General features: G+C 37.4%; 2 protein-coding genes across 2 annotated transcripts in view; one reads left to right on the top strand and one right to left on the bottom strand.

Moving 5' to 3' along the window:
* Positions 1 to 24,971, bottom strand: part of ACAT1 (acetyl-CoA acetyltransferase 1) — a 976,528-nt gene that overhangs the window by 678,254 nt on the left and 273,303 nt on the right. The gene's annotated exons all lie outside the window — the stretch shown is intronic.
* CWF19L2 (CWF19 like cell cycle control factor 2) overlaps positions 1 to 24,971 on the top strand; it is an 808,601-nt gene that overhangs the window by 677,386 nt on the left and 106,244 nt on the right. Inside the window, exons 2-4 of the mRNA XM_050758687.1 lie at positions 12,006 to 12,118; positions 13,730 to 13,840; positions 14,927 to 15,046. Of these exons, the coding sequence (XP_050614644.1) occupies positions 12,014 to 12,118; positions 13,730 to 13,840; positions 14,927 to 15,046 (336 nt within the window). The 5' untranslated portion in view covers positions 12,006 to 12,013. The remainder of the gene's footprint in view (positions 1 to 12,005; positions 12,119 to 13,729; positions 13,841 to 14,926; positions 15,047 to 24,971) is intronic.

Raw genomic sequence — 24,971 nt, 5'->3', positions numbered from 1 at the left:
TGTTAGAAGGAAAACTAACAAACAGAACGGAATAACATCAACATCAACAAAAAGGACGTCCACTCAGAAACCCCATCCGAGGGTCACCAACATCAAAGACCAAAGGTAGATAAATCCTTGAAGATGGGGAGAAATGAGCGCAAAAAGGCTGAAATTTCCAAAAACCAGAATGCCTCTTCTCCTCCAAAGGATCACAACTCTTTGCCAGCAAGGGAACAAAACTGGACAGATAACGAGTTTGAGGAACTGACAGAAGTAGGTTTCAGAAGGTGGGTAATAACAGACACCTCCGAGCCAAAGGAGCATGTTCTAACCCAATGCAAGGAAGCTAAGAACCTTGATAAAACGTTACAGGAACTGCTAACTAGAATAACCAGTTTAGAGAAGAACATAAATGACCTGATGGAGCTGAAAAACACAGCACAAGAACTTCATGAAGCATACACAGGTATTGATAGCCAAATCGATCAAGCAAAAGAAAGCATATCAGAGATTGAAGATCAACCTAATGAAATAAAGCATGAAGACAAGATTAAAGAAAAAAGAATGAAAAGGAACAAACAAAGCTTCCAAGAAATATGGGACTATGTGAAAAGACCAAACCTATGTTTGATTGATGTACCTGAAAGTGACGGGGAGAATGCAACCAAGTTGGAAAACACTCTTCAGGATATCATCCAGGAGAACTTCCCCAACCTAGCAAAACAGGCCAACATTCAAATTCAGGAAATATGGAGAACACCACAAAGATACTCCCTGAAAAGAGCAACCGCAAAACATATAATTATCAGACTCACCAAGGTTGAAATGAAGCAAAAAATGTTAAGGGCAGCCAGAGAGAAAGGTCGGGTTACTCACAAAGGGAAGCCCATCAGACTAATAGCAGCTCTCTCTGCAGAAACCCTACAAGCCAGAAGAGGGTGGGGGCCAATATTCAGCATTCTTAAAGGAAAGAATTTTCAACCTAGAATTTCATATCCAGCCAAACTAAGCTTCATAAGCGAAGGAGAAATAAAATCCTTTACAGACAAGCAAATGCTGAGAGATTTTATCATCACCAGGCCTGTCTTACAAGAATTCCTGAAGGAAGCACTAAACTTGTAAAGAAACAACTGGAACTAGCCACTGGAAAAACATACCAAATTGTAAAGACCATTGACACTATGAAGAAACTGCATCAACTAATGGGCAAAATAACCAGCTGGCATCATAATGACAGGATCAAATTCACACATAACAATATTAACCTTAAATGTAAATGGGCAGGCCAGGCGCAGTAGCTCACGCCTGTAATCCCAGCACTTTGGTAGGCTTAGGCGGGTGGATCATGAGGTCAGGAGATCGAGACCATCCTGCCTAACATGGTGAAACCCCATCTCTACTAAAAATACAAAAAAAAAAAAAAAAAAAAAAAAATTAGCCTGGCATGGTGGCAGGCACCTGTAGTCCCAGCTACATGGGAGGCTGAGGCAGAAGAATGGTGTGAACTCAGGAGGCAAAGGTTGCAGTAAGCCAAGATCACGCCACTGCACTCCAGCCTGGGCAACAGAGTGCGACTCAGTCTCAAAAAAAAAAAAAAAAAAAAAAAAGATAAAAAGTAAACAGGCTAAATGCCCCAGTTAAAAGATATAGACCAGCAAATTGGATAAAGAGTCAAGACCTATCGGTGTGCTGTATTCAGGAGCCCAACCTCATGTGCAAAGACACACATGGGCTCAAAATAAAGGGATGAAGGAATATTTACCAAGAAAATGTAAAGTAAAAAAAAAAAAAAAAGCAGGGGTTGCAATCCTAGTCTCTGATGAAACAGACTTTAAACCAACAAAAATCAAAAGAGACAAAGAAGGGCATTACATAATGGTAAAGGGATCAATGCAACAAAAAGAGCTAACTATCCTAAATATATATGCACCCAATACAGGAGCACCCAGATCCATATAGCAAATTCTTGGAGACCTACAAAGATACTTAGACTCCCACACAGTAATAGTGGGAGAATTTAACACCCCACTGTCAATTTTAGACAGATCAAGGAGACAGAAAATTAACAAGGATATCCAGGACTTCAACTCCGCTCTGGACCAAGCAGATCTAATAGACATCTACAAAACTCTCCATCCCAAATCAACAGAATATACATTCCTCTTAGCACCATATCACACTTATTCTAAAATTGACCACATAATTGGAAGTAAAACACCCCTCAGCAAATGCAAAACAATGGAAATCATAACAGTCTCTCAGACCACAGTGCAATCAAATTATAACTCAGGATTAAGAAACTCCCTCAAAAAAAAAAAAAAAAAAAAAAAAAAAGAAACTCTCTCAAAACTGCACAACTACATGGAAACTGAACAACCTGCTCTTAAATGACTACTGGGTAAATAATGAAATTAGGCAGAAATAAGTAAGTTCTTTGAAGCCAATGAGAACAAACACACAATGTACCAGAATCTCCGGGACACAGCTAAAGCAGTACTTTGAGGGAAATACATAGCACTAAATGCCTACAAGAGAAAGCAGGAAAGATCTAAAATTGACACCCTAACATCACAATTAAAAGATCTAGAGAAGCAAGAGCAAACAAATTCAAAAGCTACCAGAAGACAAGAAATAACTAAGATCAGAGCAGAACTGAAGGAGATAGAGACATGAAAAATCCTTCAAAAAAATCAGTGAATCCAGAAGCTGGTTTTTTTTGAAAAGATCAACAAAATAGCTAGACCACTAGCATGACTAATAAAGAAGGAAACAGAGAAGAATCAAATATGCACAATAAAAAATGATAAAGGGGATATCACCACTGATCCCACAGAAATACAAACTACCATCAGAGAATACTATAAACACCTCTATGCAAATAAACTAGAAAATCTAGAAGAAATGCATAAATTCCTGGACACCTATACCCTCCCAAGTCTAAACCAGGAAGAAGTCGAATCCCTGAATAGACCAATAACAAGTTCTGAAATTGAGGTAGTAATTAATGGCCTACCAACAACAACAACAAAAAACTCCAGGACCAGATGGATTCATAGCTTTCTACCAGAGGTACAACGATGAGCTGGTACTATTCCTTCTGAAAGCATTCCAATCAATAGAAAAAGAGGGACTCCTCCCTAACTCATTTTATGAGGCCAGCATAATCCAAATACCAAAACCTGGCAGAGACACCACAAAAAAAGAAAATTTCAGGCCAGTATCCTTGATGAACATCAATGTGAAAATCCTCAATAAAATACTGGCAAACTGAATCAGCAGCACATCAAAAAGCTTATCCATCACAATCAAGTCAGCTTCATCCCTGGGATGCAAGGCTGGTTCAACATATGCAAATCAATAAACGTAATCCATCACTTAAACAGAATCAATGACAAAAACCACATGATTATCTCAATAGATGCAGAAAAGGCCTTCAATAAAATTCAACACCCCTTGATGCTGAAAACTCTCAAAAAACTAGGTATTGATCGATTGTATCTCAAAATAATAGCTATTTATGACAAATACACAGCCAATATCATACTGAATGGGCAAAAACGGGAGGCATTCCCTTTGAAAACTGGCATAAGACAAGGATGCCCTCTCTCACCACTCCTATTCAACATGGTATTGGAAGTTCTGCCCAGGGTAATCAGGCAAGAGACAGAAATAAAGCATATTCAAATAGGAAGAAAGGAAGTCAAATTGTCTCTGTTTGCAGATAACATAATTGTATATTTAGGGAACTCCATCATCTCAGCCCAAAATCTCCTTAAGCAGATAAACAACTTCAGCAAATTCTCAGGATACAAAATCAAAGTGCAAAAATCACAGGCATTCCTATACACCAATAACAGACAAACACAGAGCCAAATCATGAGTGAACTCCCATTCGCAATTGCTACAAAGAGAATAAAATACCTAGGAATCCAACTTATAAGGGATGTGAAGGACCCCTTCAAGGAGAACTACAAACCACTGTTCAAGGAAATAAGAGAGGATGCAAACAAATGGAAAAACATTCCATGCTCATGGATAGGAAGAATCAATACCACAAAAATGGCCATACTGCCAAGATAATTTATAGATGCAATGCCATCCCCATCAAGTTACCATTGATTTTCTTCATAGAATTGGAAAAAACTACTTTAAAGTTCATGTGGAACAAAAAAAGAGCCTGCATAGTGAAGACAATCCTAAGCAAAAAGAACAAAACTGGAGGCATCACACTACCTGACTTCAAACTATACTACAAGGCTACAGTAACCAAAACAACATGGTACTGGTACCAAAACAGATATATAGACCAATGGAACATAACAGAGGCCTCAGAAATAACACCACACATCTACAACCATCTGATCTTTGACAAACCTGACGAAAACAAGCAATGGGGAAAGGGTTCCCTATTTAATAAATGGTGTTGGGGCAAAAAACCCTTCAAAAAATCAATGAATCCAGGAGTTGGTTTTTTGAAAAGATCAAAAAAATTGATAGACCACTAGCAAGACTAAAAAAGAAGAAAAGAGAGAAGAATCAAATAGACACAATAAAAAACGATAAAGGGGATATCACCACTGATCCCACAGAAATACAAACTACCATCAGAGAATACTATAAACACCTCTATGCAAATAAACTAGAAAATCTAGAAGAAATGGATAAATTCCTGGACACATACACCCTCCCAAGACTAAACCAGGAAGAAGTTGAATCCCTGAATAGACCAATAACAGGCTCTGATAGGCAATAATTAATAGCCTACCAACCAAAAAAAGTCCAGGACCAGACATATTCACAGCTGAATTCTACCATAGGTACAAGGAGGAGCTGGTACCATTCCTTCTGAAACTATTCCAATCAATAGATAAAGAGGGACTCCTCCCTACCTCATTTTATGAGGCCAACATCATCCTGATACAAAAGCCCAGCAGCCACACAACAACAAAAGAGAATTTTAGACCAATATCCCTGATGAAAATCGATGCAAAAATCCTCAATAAAATACTGGCAAACCGAATCCAGCAGCACATCAAAAAGCTTATCCACCATGATCAAGTGGGCTTCATCCCTGGGATGCAAGGCAGGTTCAACATATGCAAATAAATAAATGTAATCCATCATATAAACAGAACCAAAGACAAAAACCACATGATTATCTCAATAGATGCAGAAAAGGCCTTCAATAAAATTCAACACTCCTTCATGCTAAAAACTCTCAATAAATTCGGTACTGATGGGATGTATCTCAAAATAATAAGAGCTATTTATGACAAACCCACAGCCAATATCATACTGAATGGGCAAAACCTGGAAGCATTCCCTTTGAAACCTGGCACAAGACAGGGATGCCCTCTCTCACCACTCCTATTCAACATAGTGTTGGAAGTTCTGGCCAGGGCAACCAGGCAGGAGAGAGAAATAAGGGGTATTCAGTTAGGAAAAGGGGAAGTCAAATTATCCCTGCTTGCAGATGACATTATTGTATATTTAGAAAATCCCACTGTCTCAGTCCAAAATCTCCTTAAGCTGATAAGCAACATCAGAAAAGTCTCAGGATACAAAATCACAAGCAGTCTTAAATGCCAATAACAGACAAACAGAGAGCCAAATCATGAGTGAACTCTCATTCACAATTGCTTCAAAGAGAATAAAATACCTAGCAATACAACTTACAAGGGATGTGAAGGACCTCTTCAAGGAGAACTACAAACCACTGCTCAATGAAATAAAAGAGGACACAAACAAATGGAAAAACATTCCATGCTCATGGATAGGAAGAATCAATATTGTGAAAATGGCCATACTGCCCAAGGTAATTTATAGATTCAATGCCATCTCCATCAAGCTACCAATGACTTTCTTCACAGAATTGGAAAAAACTACTTTAAAGTTCATATGGAACCAAAAAAGAGCCCCCATTGCTAAGACAATCCTAAGCCAAAAGAACAAAGCAGCTGGAGGCATCACGCTACCTGACTTCAAACTATACTACAAGGCTACAGTAACCAAAACAGCATGGTACTGGTACCAAAACAGAGACATAGACCAATGGAACAGAATAGAGCCCTGAGAAATAATACCACACATCTACAGCCATCTGATCTTTGACAAACCTGACAAATACAAGAAATGGGGAAATGATTCCCTATTTAATAAATGGTGCTGGGAAAACTCGCTAGCCATATATAGAAAGCTGAAACTGGATCCCTTCCTTACACCTTACACAAAAATTAATTCAAGATGGATTAAAGACTTAAATGTTATACCTAAAAACATAAAAACCCTAGAAGAAAACCTAGGCAATACCATTCAGGACATTGGCATGGGCAAGGACTTCACGTCTAAAACACTGAAAGCAATGGCAACAAAAGCCAAAATTGACAAATGGGATCTAATTAAACTGAAGAGCTTCTGCAGAGCAAAAGAAACTACCATTAGAGTGAACGGGCAACCTACAGAATGGGAGAAAATTTTTGCAATCTACCCATCTGACAAAGGGCTAATATCCAGAATCTATAAAGAACTCAAACAAATTTACAAGAAAAAAACAAACAACCCCATTAAAAAGTGGGCAAAGGATATGAACAGACACTTCTCAAAAGAAGACATTTATGCAGCCAATAGACACATGAAAAAATGCTCATCATCACTGGCCATCAGAGAAATGCAAATCAAAACCACAATGAGATACCATCTCACACCAGTTAGAATGGAGATCATTAAAAAGTCAGGAAACAACAGGTGCTGGAGAGGATGTGGAGAAATAGGAATACTTTTACACTGTTGGTGGGACTGTAAACTAGTTCAACCATTGTGGAAAACAGTATGGCGATTCCTCAAGGATCTAGAACTAGAAATATCATTTGACCCAGCCATCCCATTACTGGGTATATACCCAAGGATTATAAATCATGCTGCTATAAAGACACATGCACACGTATGTTTACTGCGGCACCATTCACGATAGCAAAGACTTGGAACCAACCCAAATGTCCATCGATGAGAGACTGGATTAAGAAAATGTGGCACATATACACCATGGAATACTACGCAGCCATGAAAAAGGATGAGTTCATGTCCTTTGGAGGGACATGGCTGAAGCTGGAAACCATCTTTCTCAGCAAACTATCGTAAGGGCAGAAAAATCGAACACCGCATGTTCACACTTATAGGGGGAAATTGAACAATGAGATCACTTGGACACAGGAAGGGGAACATCACACACCGGGGCCTATCGTGGGGTTGGGGGAGTGGGCAGGGATAGCATTAGGAGATATACCTAATGTAAATGATGAGTTAATGGGTGCAGCACACCAACATGGCACACATATACATATGTAACAAACTTGCATGTTGTGCACATGTACCCTAGAACTTAAAGTATAATACAAAATAAATAAATAAATAAATGGTGTTGGGAAAACTGGCTAGCCATGTGCAGAAAACTGAAACTGGATCCCTTTGCCCTTATGTGATGGATTGAAGACTTTTTTTTTTTTTTTTGAGAGAAAAGTGCAGTGGCGCGATGAAACTGCAAGCTCCGCCTCCCGGGTTCCCTTTCCTGTTACACCAGTACCCGCCAAAAAAATTTTTTGTATTTTTAGTTCAAGATGGTCTCGATCTCCTGATTGTGATCCGCCCGCCTCGGCCTCCCAAAGTGCTGGGATTACAGGCTTGAGCCACCGCGCCCGGCCTGGATTGAAGACTTAAACATAAGACCTAAAACCATAAAAAACCTAGAAGAAAACCTAGGCAATACCATTCAGGACATAGGCTTGGGCAAAGACCTCATGACTAAAACACTGAAAGCAATGGCAACAAAAGCCAAAATAGACAAATCAGATCTAATTAAAGAGCTTCTGTACAACAAAAGAAACTATCACCAGAGTGAACAGGCAGCCTAGAGAATGGGAGAAAATTTTTGCAATCTATCCATTTGGCAAAGGGCTAATATCCAGAATCTGCAAAGAACTTAAGCAAATTTACAAGAAAAAAACAACCCCACCACAAAGTGGGCAAAGGATATGAACAGACACTTCTGAAAAGGAGACATTTATGCAGCCAACAAACATATGAAAAAAAGCTCATCTTCACTACTCATTAGAGAAATGCCAATAAAACCACAATGAGATACCATCTCACTGCAATTAGAATAGGGATCATTAAAAAGCCAGGAAACAACAGATGCTGGAGAGGATGTAAAGAAATAGGAACAAGTTTACACTGTTGGTGGGAGTGTAAATTAGCTCAGCCATTGTGGAAGACAGTGTGGCGATTCCTCAAGGATCTAGAACCAGAAATATCATTTGTCCCAGCAATACCATTACTGGGTATATAACCAAAGGATTATAAATAATTCTACTATAAAGACACATGCACACATATGTTTATTGCTACACTGTTCACAATAGCAAAGACTTGGAACCAACCCAAATGCCCATCAATGATAGACTGGATTAAGAAAATGTGGCACACATACACCATGAAATACTACACAGCCATAAAAAAGGATGAGTTCATGTCCTTTGGAGGGACATGAATGAAGCTGGAAACCATCATTCTCAGCAAACTAACACAAGAACAGAAAACCAAACACTGCATGTTCTCACTCATAACTGGGAGTTGAACAATGAGAACACATGGACACAGGGAAGGGAACATCACACACTGGGGTCTGTCAGGGGGTGGGGGCTGGGGAGGGATAGCATTAGGAGAAATACCTAATGTAGATGACAGGTTGATGGGTGCAGCACACCACCATGGCAGGTGTATTCCTATGTAACAAACCAGCATGTTCTGCACATGTACGCCAGAACTTAAAGTATATATGTGTGTATATAAAGTATATATATAGTGTATATATATAAAGTATATATAGTATAGTATATATATATAAAGTATATATATATAAAGTATATATAGTGTATATATATAAAGTATTATATAGTGTGTATATATAAAGTATATATATAGTGTGTGTATATATATAAAGTATATATAGTGTGTGTATATATATAAAGTATATATATATAGTGTGCGTATATATATATAAAGAATGTGGGTACATGTCTAAAGGACACAGAAACCAATTTGAAAGGGCTCTCATTGGCCTAACCTGGACCAATTTGAGGATCAAAATACTGATAACTAATTTTTATGCCACTGAACAAAAACAGGAATCCACTGAGAAATTATGAATCCATATTATATAAAAATAAATAACTTGAAAATTTGGTACATAATTTACATAGTTTCAAAGAACCAACTTCACAAAATACTTATTAATTGTAGAAGGAAAAGAGGTACTTTACAGCAGAGAAGTTTGGCAAATGCCACTTCATTTAAACGATCAGAATTAACACCACCAGTAATGGAACAAATAGAAATTATGAGCTACCCAACAGGATGCAGTAAGACCACCTCACTTCTGTGATAGTCCTGCTTAAAAGGCCTAACTTGAATTTAATCACAAAAGAACCTCCGACAAACCGAGTTGAGTGACATTCTATAACACAACTATCCTGCAATCTTCTTGAAACTTTTGTAGTTAATTGTGATCATGTGACCTATTTCTGGATCATAAGATTTAAATGAAAGAAACTGAACTAGGTTTTAGGAAAAGCCATCATTTTTCTAATAAAAAATGAGGCCAGCTTAGCTAGGATTCACTGTTTACCCTTTGTCCATTCTCTTTATTCTTGTTTATCAGATGCCATGAACGGATGTGAAAGAACGTGATACTCTGCTTGTGACAACATAGACTTAAGTCACAGACTGCAACAAAGCAAAAAAGGAGAAACAATTTGGCTCCTTCAGCAATTGCACCAAACCTGGACCAGCTACTTTAGGCTCCTTGTTACGTTACCCTTTATTTGATTAAGCCATGTGACTGGATTTGCATTAGGTGGGGCCAAATGCAAAACTAGCCAAAATAACCTGCTTTTTCTTTCTTTTCTTTTTTTTTTTTCTATTTTAACATATCTAGTTCCCCTCTCTAACCCCAACATTTTTTGGGGGCAATTTTATTTGTACTGCATGATATTTACAAATTAATTTATAGAGAAATGATTTTTTATGATGTTGTCTTCTTTAAGCACATAGCATACCTCTCCGTTTATTCTAGTCTTTTTGGGGAGCTTATGCAAAATTTTAAAGTTTTCTTCATATAACTCTGCACGTTGCTCTAGACTGAATGCTTGTTTCCCCAAAATTCTTATGTTGAAACCTAATTCCCAATGTGTTGGTATATGGAAGTAGGGACTCTGGGAGGTGATTAGGTCATGAGGGCAGCACCCTCATGAATTCCTATAAAAAGAAGTTCTAGAGAGATCCCTCTCCCTTTCCGCCATATGAGACCCAGCAAAAGTACTGCCCTCTAGGAACCAGGACACACCTTCACCAGGCAGCAAATCGCCCAACACCTTGATATTTTCCAGCCTCTGAAACTGTGAGAATTACTTGTTTGTTATTTATAAGCCATCCATTCTATAATATTTTTGTTATAGCAGCCTGAACTGATTAAAACACACGTTTCTAATATAATCAGTTTATTTTTATTGACTTGATGCAAAACAGTGAAATGGTTTTTCTGCATTCCAAGAGAATCTGAAAAGACATTGATGCTAGTTATGACAAAAATCAGTTAATGTAGTCCGTTGATTAAATATTACAAGGTCAATTAGTAAATTACATTTTAAAATAAAATGAATACTTTTTATTGCATATCAAACAAGTAAGCATTGGGTGCTCAAGATTCAGACTGTCATAGAATGGTAGTGAATGTGAAACTCTTGGAAAGCTTCTTGCAAACACACATTAAATTTTATGAAACCTGAAGAGAAAGAGTATTCACCTTAACCTGGTTTATGTTACCTATTTTTAGCGTCTTTAAGGTACCGTTTATAATTAATTCCCCAGCCCTCTTCTTTATAATTATAAATGTAAGCTTAGTGTCTTTTTTTTTTTGGAGACGAAGTTTTGCTCTTCTTGCCCAGGCTGGAGTGCAATGGCACCATCTCAGCTCACCGCAACCTCCGCCTCCCGGGTTCTAGCGATTCTCCTGCCTCAGCCCCCCTAAGTAGCTGGGATTACAGGTGCCCGCCACCACGCCCAGTTAATTTTTGTATTTTTAGTAGAGAAGGGGTTTCACCATGTTGGTCAGACTGGTCTCGAACTCCCGACCTTAGGTGATCCGCCCGCCGTGGCCTCCCAAAGTGCTGGGATTACAGGTGTGAGCCACCACGCCCGGCCAAGCTTAGTGTCTTTTATCCTCAAAGCATTTCATCACTTTAGGATGTCTTATTCTTTTGAACTTAGAAGTTTCATGTTTGGGCAATACATCCGTAAAACAAAACAAAGAAATCCCCACACGAATAAGTAATTGCCCATCGTAATGAAAAATGCTTGGACGGATAAGTATGAGTAAATAATATCAGGTCAGAGGAAAAAATATAATGTAAACTTCTAACAACTTAAGTGAGCACGGATAAATTGTGAAGTGCAATGCAAAATTCACGAGTGTTTCATACATTAAATAAAACCCACGAAAACAAAACACTGAATCTTCAAAGCAATTCTGCCCTTCCTGCCCGCTTCCACTACGTTTCTGGTAGCCTCCCTTCATTCCATTCCTCCAGCACAGGGAAACGATGCTATGGCGACAAAGGGTACTTCGACAGAAAACTTTGGAGAGGTACCAACTTAACTTCCAGGAGCTTGCAACTTAGGCGATTTAAAGACGAAATCGGTGAGAAAGCTGTTAATATAGTGCAAAGTACATAATAAATGTATTCGGGTATTAATCCTGCTCACAGTCGAACCCAGCACCCGAAAGAATTAAACCCTCCACGATTCTAGGGGTCTTTAAAACCCGGGGGGGGCAGTAATCCTAACCCTAAAAGCCCTCAGATGTGCGCATGCCCCGTTGGTGGAGCAGTGCTCCTCCTTCCTCGGGTCCGGAAGTCCCGGTTTGTTTATTAAATTACGACCGTCGTAAACTAGAATTTCCCTACGGCTTCTTAGCTTTACGATGGCAACAAGTATGGCGGCTGCTAGTGGTAGATTTGAAAGTGCGAAGAGTATCGAAGAGCGGAAGGAACAGACACGAAATGCCAGGGCCGAGGTGTTGCGCCAGGTACCTCTGTTTTGAGGCCTTTGTAGTTATTTAGCGTTGTGGGAGTTGAGGGTTCCCTTAAGCTAGCCCACCCATCCCTTCCCTCACCTCGTCAGTACGGAATCTCACCTTAATTTGGGTGAGGTCTCCCTTTGCAATTCCGGTAAACCCTTTTGTAGCTACCGGTTTTTTTTAGATGTTCTGGCAGGTGCTAGATGCTCATTCTCTTTTCAGGGAGATCTTTTTTTCCCCAAGTTTCTTTACCTTTTAAGTTATCCATTCTTTATATTTCTATCACTCGGACTGCACACTTTATAGGTCCCCTGCGGCTTTTAAGGACTCTGCCAGCATGTCTCGCAGCCTCAGCCATTGCTACTACCGTATCTGAAATGAAATTTTCCTTTTTCAGGAACACATACAAGGCACACTTAAATAGACTCAGTTTGACATTTCCTTCTCCTGTCTCTATTAGTATCAATTCCAGACTTAATGTAAGCTCTTACCAATCCAAACAAAAGTTAATACGAATCTCAGTATATTTAGCCTCTCACAAAAGATCGCGAAACATTGTATTTCTCTCTAAACTTCAGATACATAGAGGTAACATACAAAGACTGGAGAAAGTAAACTACTGAATTATCTGACAATCTATTCAATATGTAAGAAATGTGGCAATGAAAGAGAAAAGTTGTAGTTGGAGAGCAAGAGAGAGTTCAGTGAGGGTTTTTTTTTTTTAATTTAAGTTGGAAGAGTTTTAAACCAGCTTAAATGCAAATGAGTAGGAGCCAGCAGAGAAGAGGGAGAGGAGACTCTAAAGAGAAAATGACTACAGCCAGATTTTAAAGCGGAAGAATGGGCGATTAATCTTGGATAGGTAAAATGTTGGTATTGTTTCCTAATTTCAACATATGTAATGTGTGTATATATATACACACACACACATATATATACACACACACATATATATTTATAAGTCATCCTTTTTGGTATTTCAAGCAGTTTTTGGAGGGAGTAAGGTTCGTAAGCTGAGATAAATCTTATAGTAGAGGTATGCGTATAATTTGAAAAGGATCAAATTCAGTTTTGGAATTACAGGGAAAGAAAGAGAGGGTAGGAATGATTTCCTAGGAAAAACTTGCTTTGTTTGACTGTCATTGAAGAATGAATAAAAATTACCAGTATGATCTTTTTTTTCTACAAAGATGATTCTTCCTGAAGCATTTTGGGCGCTGAGTATTGGGGTACAGGCATTGCATATTGAAGGCATGGAGGTCTAACTGTTGCAAAAGTGCAAGTGTAAGGCATGGGAATGGTGAAGGGAAAAGGGATTCCAAGTCTTATTGAGGTAGGGAGCTTAGAGAGAGGGGAGGACATGAACTCAGTCCCTCGATTCTCTCTGCTTGGTAACTCAAATCACTGGAGATTGGAAATGCAGGAGGAGAGATTTTTGCTTTGTTTTGTTTTTTAATGTTTTTTTTTTCACACTAGAGAAGCAAATTCCTGGCAAGGAATAGACATTCATTCATGAGTTAATGTTTTTATATAAAAATGCCAGAGGTTTTTGTTTTCCTTTTTTTGTGAAAAGCAGTTGGATCAATTGCTAGTTTGTCTTTTTTTTTTTTTTGGTTGTAGGCCAAAGCCAATTTTGAAAAAGAAGAAAGGCGTAAAGAACTTAAGCGACTTCGGGGTGAGGATACATGGATGCTACCTGATGTGAATGAGCGACTCGAACAATTCTCACAGGTGAATACTAACAGGTTTACTTGATGTAAGGGTATCTGTCCTTTTTTGCACTTATTCAAGTTAATATTGGAGGAATAATTTTATAGAATGTTTTCATGAGTTACAGAATATCAATCACATAGTTGGCATTGCTGAATAGTTTCATTTCTTTGGCAGAAGGAAGATATTGTAATATTTTGGACATTATGACTCAAAATTTGTTGTTTGAGTTGGCTAGTAGAAGACTTAGCTTCAAATTTCTGGCCCACTATAGCAAGCTTATAGGCCTAAAAATTTATGCATTTTAAGCTTTATGTATTTATTGTATCTTATTTTTTTAGGTCTCAAGTCTGTTTTCCTATAATTTTTTAAAAAATTATTTTTAATTGACAAATAATTGTGTAAATTTATGGGGTACATGTGATGGTTTGATCTATGTATACATTATAGAAAGATTCAGTCAAGCTAATGAACACATCCATCACCTCATCAACTTATTTTTTTGTGGTGAGAACATTAAAAGTCTATTCTTCAATGGTTTTGAAATAGACAATACATTATTATTAACTGGTCATCAGTAATAGATCACTGAAACTTATTTCTAGTGTCATGAAAACTTTGTATCCTTTGATCAACATCTTCCCTTTCCCTATCCCTGCTCCTTCCCCTCACCTCTTCCTATAATTTTAGTTTGTGCTATCTTGTTATATTTTTTATGGCCTAATAGTCTTGTGTAAAATTTTGGGGGGACCATAGAGGGATATTATATGTATATGTGTTTGTGTGTATATAGATGCATAGGTATACATGTTTGTGTATATATGTGTTTATTTGATTATATTTGTCACATAAATCTACAAATAAAGCCAAAATTTTCCCAGTATTTTTCTGGTAAGAGGGCTCAGTTATATGATTTATTGATAGTGCATATATTATAGAAGGTGTGTTAAGATTTCCTGAAATATTTTATTTATTTAGACATATTCTTGGTCTTATTTCATCAAAGATTTAAAGTTTTTTAGAATGTGGATTTTTTTCTCTCAAAATACATCCTTTTAAATTAAGATGAAATTAAATTCTTTTCTTGCCTGTTCAAAATGATGGTAGGAACACTCTGTGAAGAAAAAGAAGAAAAACAAGCATTTAAAAAAAGCAAAGAAAGAGAAGAAAAAAAAGAGCAGGAAACAGAAGTATGAAAAAAACAATGAGTCATCTGATAGCTCATCAGTAAGTATGTACTAAAATTAATCAAAGCAGCTATTTGAGAACATTGTATTTGAATGTATAACTTATGGGAACTTAAAATACAAGAAAACTTAAAAAAGATAATTACTAGTTATGATATGAAAATATCTGGGAGACATCTACTTGGAGATGTCCAGGAAATATTGGAAATATTGATCTTGAATTTCAGAGAAAGCTTAAAAGGATAGGGATGTGATTTGGGAATTATTGCTAAGCACAGCACTGGATCTTGCCCAAGGCCTGCTATAACAATTACCTGGCTACAGCCTGTGTTCACTCAAGGCCCTGGGGCTCTGCAATGAGCAGGTGGTGAAGCCAGCCAGGCCTGTGTCTTTCCCTTCAGGGTGGCAAGTTCCCCCAGGCCTGAGGTGGGTACAGAGGTGCCATCAGGGACCCAGGTACTGGCGTCAAAAACCTTAGAAGTGTGCCTGGTGTTCTGTTGAACTGTGGCTGAGCTGGCATTCAACCCATGAATGGCAGTTCTTCCCACTCTTCCCTCCCCTTTTCACAGGCAGAGGGGGTAGCCATCGCCATAGACCCACAGGTAGTACTGGCAGGCTACCACTGATGTTCCCGTAAGGCCCGAGAACTCTTCAGTCAGCTGCCTGGCCTGGGACTCAGCCTTTAGGGCAGTGGGTCGCCCCTGGGCAGATCCAGAAATGCCATCCAAGAACCAAGGACTCGGGCTGGGGACCCCAAGATCCCTCTTGGTGTTCTACCACCCTATGGCTGAGCTGGTACCTAAGGTGCAAGACAAAGCCCGCTTTACTTTTCTCAAGCAGAAGGAGGCTCTCCCCATAGCCATCACAGCTGGAAATGTGCTGAGTCTCACCTGAATCCAGCAAGTCTCATGTTCACAGTGAAGGCCACAATGTAGTACTTGGTTATTGGTGCTGGTTATTCAGGGCCTAAGGTCTCTTTAGTGGATGCCAGCTATGGCTGAGCTGGTATCTAAGATGCAAGACGGAGTCCTCTATTTACTCTTCTGTCTCCTCTCCTCAAGCAGAAGGACAGGGTCTCTTTTGGAGCTGCATGTTGTGCAGCCTGGGGTTGGGGGAGAGGTGGTGCAAACACTCCCTTAGCTACCCCAGTTGCCCCTCCCCACCGCCTGTCCATTTGCTCTGAGGCCGTTGTAGCACTAGGAGTCACCGAGGAATTCCACATCCTTGCTAGTACTTGGTATTGTCAGTCTTAGTAATTTTTAGCTGTTCTACTGTGTGTTATATCGTGTGGTATTTCCCTGAAGAAAAAGGATGTAGAGCATCATTTTAAGTCCCCATGGGGCATTCTGTGTCTTCCTTTATGAAATCTGATTTATTAAATATTTTCTTTTTTGTTTTTCATCATTTTTTCTTAGTGCTTCTGGTATCCTAATTTTTGCACACCTGAAGATTGTGATTTCTCCTGTGTTTATGCTATTACTAAATTTTTTTTTTTTAATTTTTTTTTATTTTAGAGATAGAGCCTCACTGTGTTGCACAGATTGGAGTGCAGTGGCACCATCATGGCTCACTGCATCCTCAAACTCGTGGGCTCAAGCAGTCCTGCTGCCTTAGCAGCCCAATTAACTAAGACTACAGATGTAGTACAAAAAGTTGTTTTTGTAGACATAGAGTCTTATGATGTTGCCAAGGCTGGTCTCGAACCCCTGGGCTCTAGTGATCTCCTGCCTCAGTCTTCCAAAGTGCTGGGATTACAGGTGTGAACCACCCTGCTTGGCCTCCTATTTTTTTTCCCTGAAAGTTTTATAGCTTTGGCTTTTTTGCTTATTTATAATCCATTAATATTTTTAATTTATGTTATGTAGTGTCAGTTTATTTTTTTCCCACATGGATTTCCAGTTTTACTAGCATCATTTGTTGAAAAGGCTGAATTTTCCCTATTGGAAGGAATTTTGGGAGATAGATATGTTAAAATATTCTTTCAATCCATTATGCACATTGGTACATCTCTCTATCCATTTATGTCTTCTTTGATTTTTCTCAAAATATTCTGAAGTTTTTAGTGTAGAGGTCTTACATTTCGTTTGTTGTATTTCTTTCTATTTTGTTTTCTGGAAGTGCTATTGTAAATGGAATTTTAAAATAAATGTGTTTACAGCTAGTATATAATTATAGAAGTGATTTTGAAACATTAGGGTCAGAAAAAAAAGAAAAATGAAAAAAACTGCTTTTGATGTATTTACCTTGCGTCTTGTCACCTTGTTAATATTACTAATACTAGTGTTAGCAGCTTTTTTAGATTTCTTAGGATTTCTAGGTAAATGGTATGTCATGTGTGAAGAAGACTTTTACTTTTTTCTTTTCAATCTCTGTGCCTGTTTTGTTAATTTTTGTTGCCTTATTTCAGTAGCTAGGACTTAAAAATAGTGTTGAATGGAAGTGGTGAGAGTGGACATGATTGCCTTGTTCCTTATCTTAGGTGGAAAGCATTCAGGTTTTTACATTTAAGCATGATGTCTGCTGTGGGACTTTCATGCATGCCCTTTCAGATTAAGGAAATGCCATTCTATTTCTAGTTTTCTGAGAGTTTGTATCTTGAATGAGTATTGAATTCAGTAAGTGCTTTTTTTGCATCAGTAAGTGTTAAAATTTGCCAGTGAAACTGTTTGGTCCTGGAGTTTCTTTGTGGAATGGGTTTAACCACAGAGTTAATTCCTTTAATAGGTGTGTTAAATGTTTTCTATTTATTCTTGAGTTAGTTTTAGTAATTTCGGTTTTTCTGGGAATTTATTCCATAGAAATTGTCGAATTTATTGTCATAAAGTTGTTTGTAATATTTCCTTTGTTCTTTTAGTGTTTACGGAATCCACAGTGACATCCCCTGTTTCATTACTGATTTTGGTAATTTCTATTTTCTCTTTGTTTCCTCCATCAGTCTATCTTGAGGCTTATCAGTTCTATTAATCTTTATTTATTGCCTTTTAGTTTCCTTGAATTTTCTCTGGTTGTGTTTTCTATTTCATTGATTTAAACTATATTTATTCTTTGTGAATACTCATTTTGTGTTTAATTTGCTCTTTTTTTTCTAACTTTCTAAGATGAATGCATCGCCATTGATTCGATATCTTCTTTTCTAATGTGTGTTTATTTTATGAATTTTTCTCTTAGCATTGTTGTATCTCTATGAAACTTTGATGTTATATTTTCATTGCTGTCCCATCCAAAATATTTTTTACTTCACTTTTTCTTACTCATGGATATATATGAGTTTTTAAACTTCCAACTATTTGATTTTACTAGTCTTCTTTTGGGTTATTGACTTTGAATTTAATTATTTTATTATACTCTGTATAATTTCAGTTTTTAAAAAGTTTTTTGAGACATTTTATTTTCTAGCCTATTATCTTTCTTGGTGAAAATTCCATATGTATTTGAAATGAGTATGTATTCTGCCGTTGTTAGGTATAGTGTTTTATAAATGTCAATTAGGGAAAGTTGATTTATACCAGTAAGTTTAGGGTTAATGATTTTCTGTTCACCTGTTCAGTCAGTTACTGAGAAAATAGTATTGAAATCTCTTAATTGTTTTGTGGGTTTTACCTACTTCTGCTTTCAGTTTTGTCAGTTTTTGCCTTACGTATTTTGAAGCTTTGTTAGGTACATAGACGGCACCTTGACGAATTGACTATTGTTATGAAGTTTTCCTCTATCTTTGGTAATACTCTTGTCTGAAGTCTGTTGTGTCTATATTAATAAAGCCTCTTCAGTTTTCTTTCTTTGTGTGTTTTCATCGTCTTTTCAAAATTTTTTTAGTTTTAATGTATCTTTTTTATATATTGAAAATGTATTTCTTGTAAGCAGTGTGTAATTGGGTCTTGCTTTTTTTAGCTAGCCTATCAATTTCTTCTTTTTTATTTTATTGATTGATTAACAGAGTCTTGCTTTGTTGCCCAGGCTGGAGTGCAGTAGATCACTGCAGCTTCAACCCCTCAGGCTGAAGTGACCCTCCCACCTCAGCCTGGTGAAAGCTGGGACTACAGGGGTGCACTACAACGTCTGGAATATGAGTTTTAAGTATATATGAGTTTTAACATTTCCAGATATTTGTGGATTTTATTAGGTTTTTTTGGTTATTGACTTTGGATTTCATTATTATTTTGTTATACTCTGTATAATTTCAGTTTTTAAAACGTTTTTGAGACATTTTATATTTTAGCCTATGATCTATATATATTTTGTAGAGAGATGGTTTTGCCGTGTTGCCCAGGCTGGTCTCAAATTCTTGGCCTTAAGCAATCCTCCCACCTTCGGCTCCCAAAGTGCTGGGATTACAAATGTGAGCCACTGCACCTGGCCTCTTTTTTTTTTTTTTTTTTGAGATGGTATCTCACATTGTCACCCAGGCTGAAGTGCAGTGGTGCAGTCTCGGTTCACAGCTCTTACTTTGCAATTAGGTGTTTTTTGTGCTCTCTAATCTGGTAGCTGTATATGGCTTTTAAATTTTTAATTAAAATTCATTAAAATTATATCAGCCAAATTTATGTGGCTACTATATTGGACAGTATAGGTATAGAAAAATTCTGTTGAATAGTACTGGTTTGGATTATTTATGTTTAATGTAATAATTGTTATGGATGAGTTTAAGTCTACCATCTTGTTATTCCATATCTATTTTTTGTTTGTTCTTTTTTCGTTTGTTCCTTCCTTTTCCTGCCTTCTTTTGGAGTGTTTTTTAGCATTCCATTTCATCTCTGCTATAGGCTTATTAGGTATACCTTATTTATTTTTAATGACTGCTTTAAGTCTTATGCATATTTTAACTTACCATACTCAACTTTCAAATAATATATAATTTTACTTTTATAATTAGACCTTCTCCAAAATATATTCCATTTTCTCCTACTATATTTTTTGCTATTGTTGTCATATATTTTACTTCTACATTTGTTATAAACTCACATTGTTTATAATTTTTAATGTCATTCTTTTTATTTTTACTTTAGTCAGTTATCTTTTAAATAAGTTACACACGTGAAAAAAGTCTTTTATATTTACCCACAGATTTATCATCTCTGATATTCTTTATTATTTTATGTAGGTCTGAATTTCTGTCTAATACCATTTTCCTTTTGTCTGTAGAACTTCCATTAATGTGTATTATAATATAGATTTGCAGACATTGAATTCTCTCAGCTTTTGTTTGAAGATTTCTTTTATTTCATCTTCAGTCTTTATTTTTTTCTTTTACCACAAACTCAGAAGTTCTTACTAGCAATCTTCATTTTTCAGATACTTTGCTAGACACAGAATTTTAGGTTTATAGTGTTGTCTTTTTTTTTTTTTTTTTTTTTTTTTTTTGCACTGTAAAATGTCATTCCATTGTCTTCTGGTTTGCATTGTACATATTGAGAATTCTGTAGTCATTTTAATCTTTTTTTCTCTGTATATAATGTGCCTTTTTATTCTGGATGCTTTTAGGGCTTCTTTTTCATCATTATTTTTCAGTGACTCAATTGTGATATGTCTTGGTGTTGATTTCTTTGTGTTTATTCTGCTGTCTTAGTTCATTTGCACTGCTATTCCAAAACAAACTGGGTGGATTATAAGTGACAGAAACACGTCTCACAGTTTGGGAGGCTGCTAGAAAGTCTAAAATCAAGGTGCTGGCAGATTTTGTGTCTGTTGAGGGTTCAGTTCCCCATAGATGGCTGTCTTCTCAGTCTAACCTCATGTGGCAGAGTGCTCTTGGGCTATGTTTTATAAGGGCACTAATCCCATTCCCAGTCATCTCCCAAAGGCCTTACCTCCTACTGTCATTGTCTTGGGGGTCAGGATCTCAACATAAGAATTTGGTGGGGGACACAAACATTCAGAGTGTAGCATCTGCCTTAGGTTCATTGTGCTGCTTTGATTTGTGAGTTTACAGTTTCCATCAAATATGAAACTTTCAGGGTATTTTTTTCGAAGTGTTTTTTTCTGTTCCTTCTCATTTTGGTAGTCTCCTTAAAATAATGTCTCACAGGTTAATGAGCCTGTGTTCACTTTCTTTCTAGCCTTTTTCCTTTCTATGCTTTGGGTTGGGTATATTTTATTGCTATGTCATGAGCTTCAGGTTCACTGGGCTTTTTTTTCTTTTCTTTTCTTTTTTTTTTTTTGAGATGGAGTCTCACTCTGTTGCCAGGCTGGAGTATAGTGGCACGATCTCAGCTCACTGCAACCTCCACATCCTGGGTTGAAGTGATTCTCATCCCTCAGCTTCCCAAGTAGCTGGGATTACAGGTGCCTGCCACCATGCCCAGCTAATTTTTTGTATTTTTGGTGGAGACGGGGTTTCACCATGTTGATCAGGATGGTCTCCATCTTCTGATCTCGTGATCTGCCTGCCTCAGCCTCCCAGAGTGCTGGTAGATTACAGGCGTGAGCCACTGTGCCTGGCCCACTGGCCTTTTCTTTTGCTGTGTCTAGCTTACTGTTATCACTATCCAGTGACATTTTCATTTCAGGCACTGTTACTTTATTTTATCTTTTTTTGTCATTAGAAGTTTTGTTTGGATCTTTTTAATGTTTTTCAGTTTATCTCCTCATTATGTTTACATTTTCCCTTTCCTGAACATATTTATGATAGCTGTGTTATAGTCTTGGTTTGCTATTTTATTCTCTCTTGTTTTTTCCTGTTCTGTTTCAATTATCTCTTCAATCATTTCAAGAGAATGATTTTTCTCTTGAATATGGGTCACATTTGCTTGCTTCTTTGAATGTCTAGTAACTTTTAATTGGATGCTGAACCTTATGAAAGTTATATTGTGACTGCTGGATTTTGTTGACCTCTTTAGAGGGTATTGAGTTTTCTTTTGGCAGACAGTTAATGACTTGTGAATTAGCTTAATCCTTTTCAAGGCTTGTTTTTAAGTTTTGTTCATGTGCATCTAGAATAGCTTTACTCTAGGGCTGGTTTAACCTTTCTACTAAGGCATGACTCTTGTGGGTTCTCTGCTGATTGTCATGGATGTTCAGCGAGGTTTCTTTATTCTGGATGGTAGGAACTAGAATGTCTTCAAGCCCTTTGTGAGCTCTGGGGATTGTTCTGCTTACAGCTCTTTGGTAATTGTTTTCTCCCTGGTAATTTTTCTTTGCCTGACCTTGTGGACTCTCATCCTCAGCATGTTCAGCTTGGTCTTTCTTTAAAGACTCCACGGGTCCTTCAAGTAGATTTCTGGCACTCTTTCTCTGTGTAGCTTCCCAACTGTACTTTGTCTCAGCCTTCACAGAGTTCGAATTCTGTTTCCTTGGCTCAGTGATGTTTTCATGTTCTGCTTGGGTTACCCCACTATGCCACAGTCTAGAATGTGCCTTTAGACAAAAAGCTGTAGAGATTGTAGTGTTCATTTTTATTCCAATTTGTATATATTTCTAGTCTGATGCCATTTACTTTGTCATGGACAGAAGCAGAAGTCCTCAAGGTCCCTTGATTTTTGCTGGTAGCACTTTCCTGTCTTAGTTCCACCTTCTAGGTTTTGACCACTAGATAGAATTAGGGGTGTGGTTAATTCTGAAGGCTGCACAAGAGAAGGAGAGCCCTGAAGGCTGTGTTAGGTCAGGAGGCGTATTAAGCTTGATCGTTAATGAGTTCAAGGTAAAATGGAGATAGAAGCTAAAATTAGCAAGAGAACTGAAGTCGTAGCATGGGGAGCATTAATTTTGCTGAAGTGGTAAGGTGAGTGAGTGCATAATTATGAAAATGAGTATAGGTTACTGCTTAAAGTTTCTGACTGGTGCTATTGAAAGAGTAGAAAAAGGCATTTCATTTAATTTCAGCTTGCATTTATCAAATGCTTATTATTTGCCAGACACTGTTCTAGACATGGGGAATATAAAAACATTTTTTTTAAAACCTTTGGGAAACTCATTTCCTAATTGGATAAATAGATACATAATGTTAATAATGTGATTTTGTAGTAGATTTTGTAGAAGATGATGATGGCTTTATTTTCTGTTGTTACTGAGTTTAGCATGCCATCCAACATGATGCCATGGTAGTACAGGGTATTAAGAGGGATTTCATTTGCTAACTTGTTGACAAAATGATGCTTGAATTGAGACTAGATAGATTAGTAAGCATTAGGCAAATAAAGGTGTGCTTGGCATTTCATGCATAAGGAATTGTGAGAGCAGAGACATGGAAGTATGAAATAATATGAATGTGAGTATGTGTGTATGTATGTAAATATAACTATAAGCAATTTGATAGTACTAAATTATAAAACAAGAGGAGGGGGTGAATGGAGATGAAACTGTAAGAATTGATAGGGCCTTGCAAAACAAGAGCTTTGACTTTATTCAGTAGGGAATGTATCATCTAATTAGGTTCAGCTGCATTTATTAGAAAATCTCAGAATAGCCATTGATTATACAATATAGAAGTTCATTTTTCTCTTGTATGAAATAAGTCAGGTAGAAAGTCTAGGGCTAGTATGGTCTTCTGGAACCCAGGCTTCTGTTGTCTTGCTTTTCCATCATCCTTACAATATTGCCTCTTAGTTCAGATAACAGGAAAGAGGATGCTCTTTTTTTCTTAACTTGACTTCCAGAAAGTCCCATAAAATACTTTTGTTTACATCTAAATGGACACTTGATCATAAGGCTTCACTTTCTAGCATGGGAAGTATATTACTTCTCCAAATAAAATGAGATTCTGTTGGTAGGAAAGAAGAGGAATAACTGGCAGTCTTTGTGCTGGAAAACCCTAGAAGAGAAGTACAGTGGTCAGATGTTCCCTTTATATTACTCCAAATGTATTTGGGGTGAGGGGTTGGAGAAAGAAGGGGAGCAGGAAAGACTGGAGTCCAGAAGACTAATTTGGTCTCCTGGAATCAATTGTCTAAATGAGAGATAAGATCTGATATAGGGCTGCTACTTTAAGGATCAAAGAAGAGAATATTGATTTGGTATTTTGGTTGCAGGTAACAGAAACTAAATTTAAACTGGCTTTTGCAAAAAGGAGGGTTTCTTATTAGAGTACAAAATTCTCATAGGGCATATAGATGCAGGAATGCAGCTAGGCTTCGAGAATAGCTGGAATTAGAATTGTGAATGGTTTTTGCAATTTTCTTGCCATTTTTCATTTCCCCTACCCTGAGTTCTAGTTTTAAAAATTTTTTTTGCTGATTTCTATTTCTTATGACAGAAATGGCCTCTTCCAGTGCCTTTCCAGTTCTTAGTTTTAGATAAGCCCATTCAGACCGGATTTCAGATTCCTGAGGAATGGCTCAGGTTGATATGATTTGGGTCGGGTGCCTACCTTTGAACTAATCAGTAGTGGCCAGCAATAGAGGTAGGCTTCTGTGGTAATCATGTATTCACTGTATGGTATATTTGATAAATATTTTAGAAATGAAAATGGTAGGCTTGAATGTGTGAGGTAACACGATCCTGAGTTTCTGACTTGGTTAAGTGGGTGGTTGTTCCAGATAACTCAGTTCAATAATATACAAGGAGGAATAGATTTTGTAGAGGAAGATGATGGCTTCATTTTCTATTCTTACTGAGTTTAGCATGCCTTCCAACTACGGTAGATAATTAGTCAGTGAAACTTTGGTTAGACAAATTTGAAAGATATCAGCACAATTGATTGTAGTTCAGGCCATCAGAATGGATTTAACGACCCAAAGGGAATGTTTAGAGATTAAAAAATCTCATGGGCAAAGAATGGAACCCCAAATAACATGGATATTTAAGGGCTGAGCAAAGGGGGAAGAGTTCATGAAGGAAATGGAGAAGAAACAAAGAGTGGGAGAGCTGAGAGGTGTCATGGAAGCCAGGAAAGTGAGTCATCAACAGAGTTGTATTGAGCAGAGAGGTCTAGAGAGCTGAAGACTGAAATGTTTTGTTGAATTTGGCACAGTGGAAGCCATTGGTGAGTTTGGAGATGTTTCAGTAGATTAATGGAGACAGTAGATATATTGTAC

Source organism: Macaca thibetana, chromosome 14 (assembly GCF_024542745.1).
Source record: "Macaca thibetana thibetana isolate TM-01 chromosome 14, ASM2454274v1, whole genome shotgun sequence".
In the NCBI taxonomy this organism is placed as follows: Eukaryota; Metazoa; Chordata; class Mammalia; order Primates; family Cercopithecidae; genus Macaca; species Macaca thibetana.
Note: the sequence above shows the minus strand (reverse complement) of the source record. Positions and strands in the feature narration are given on the sequence as shown.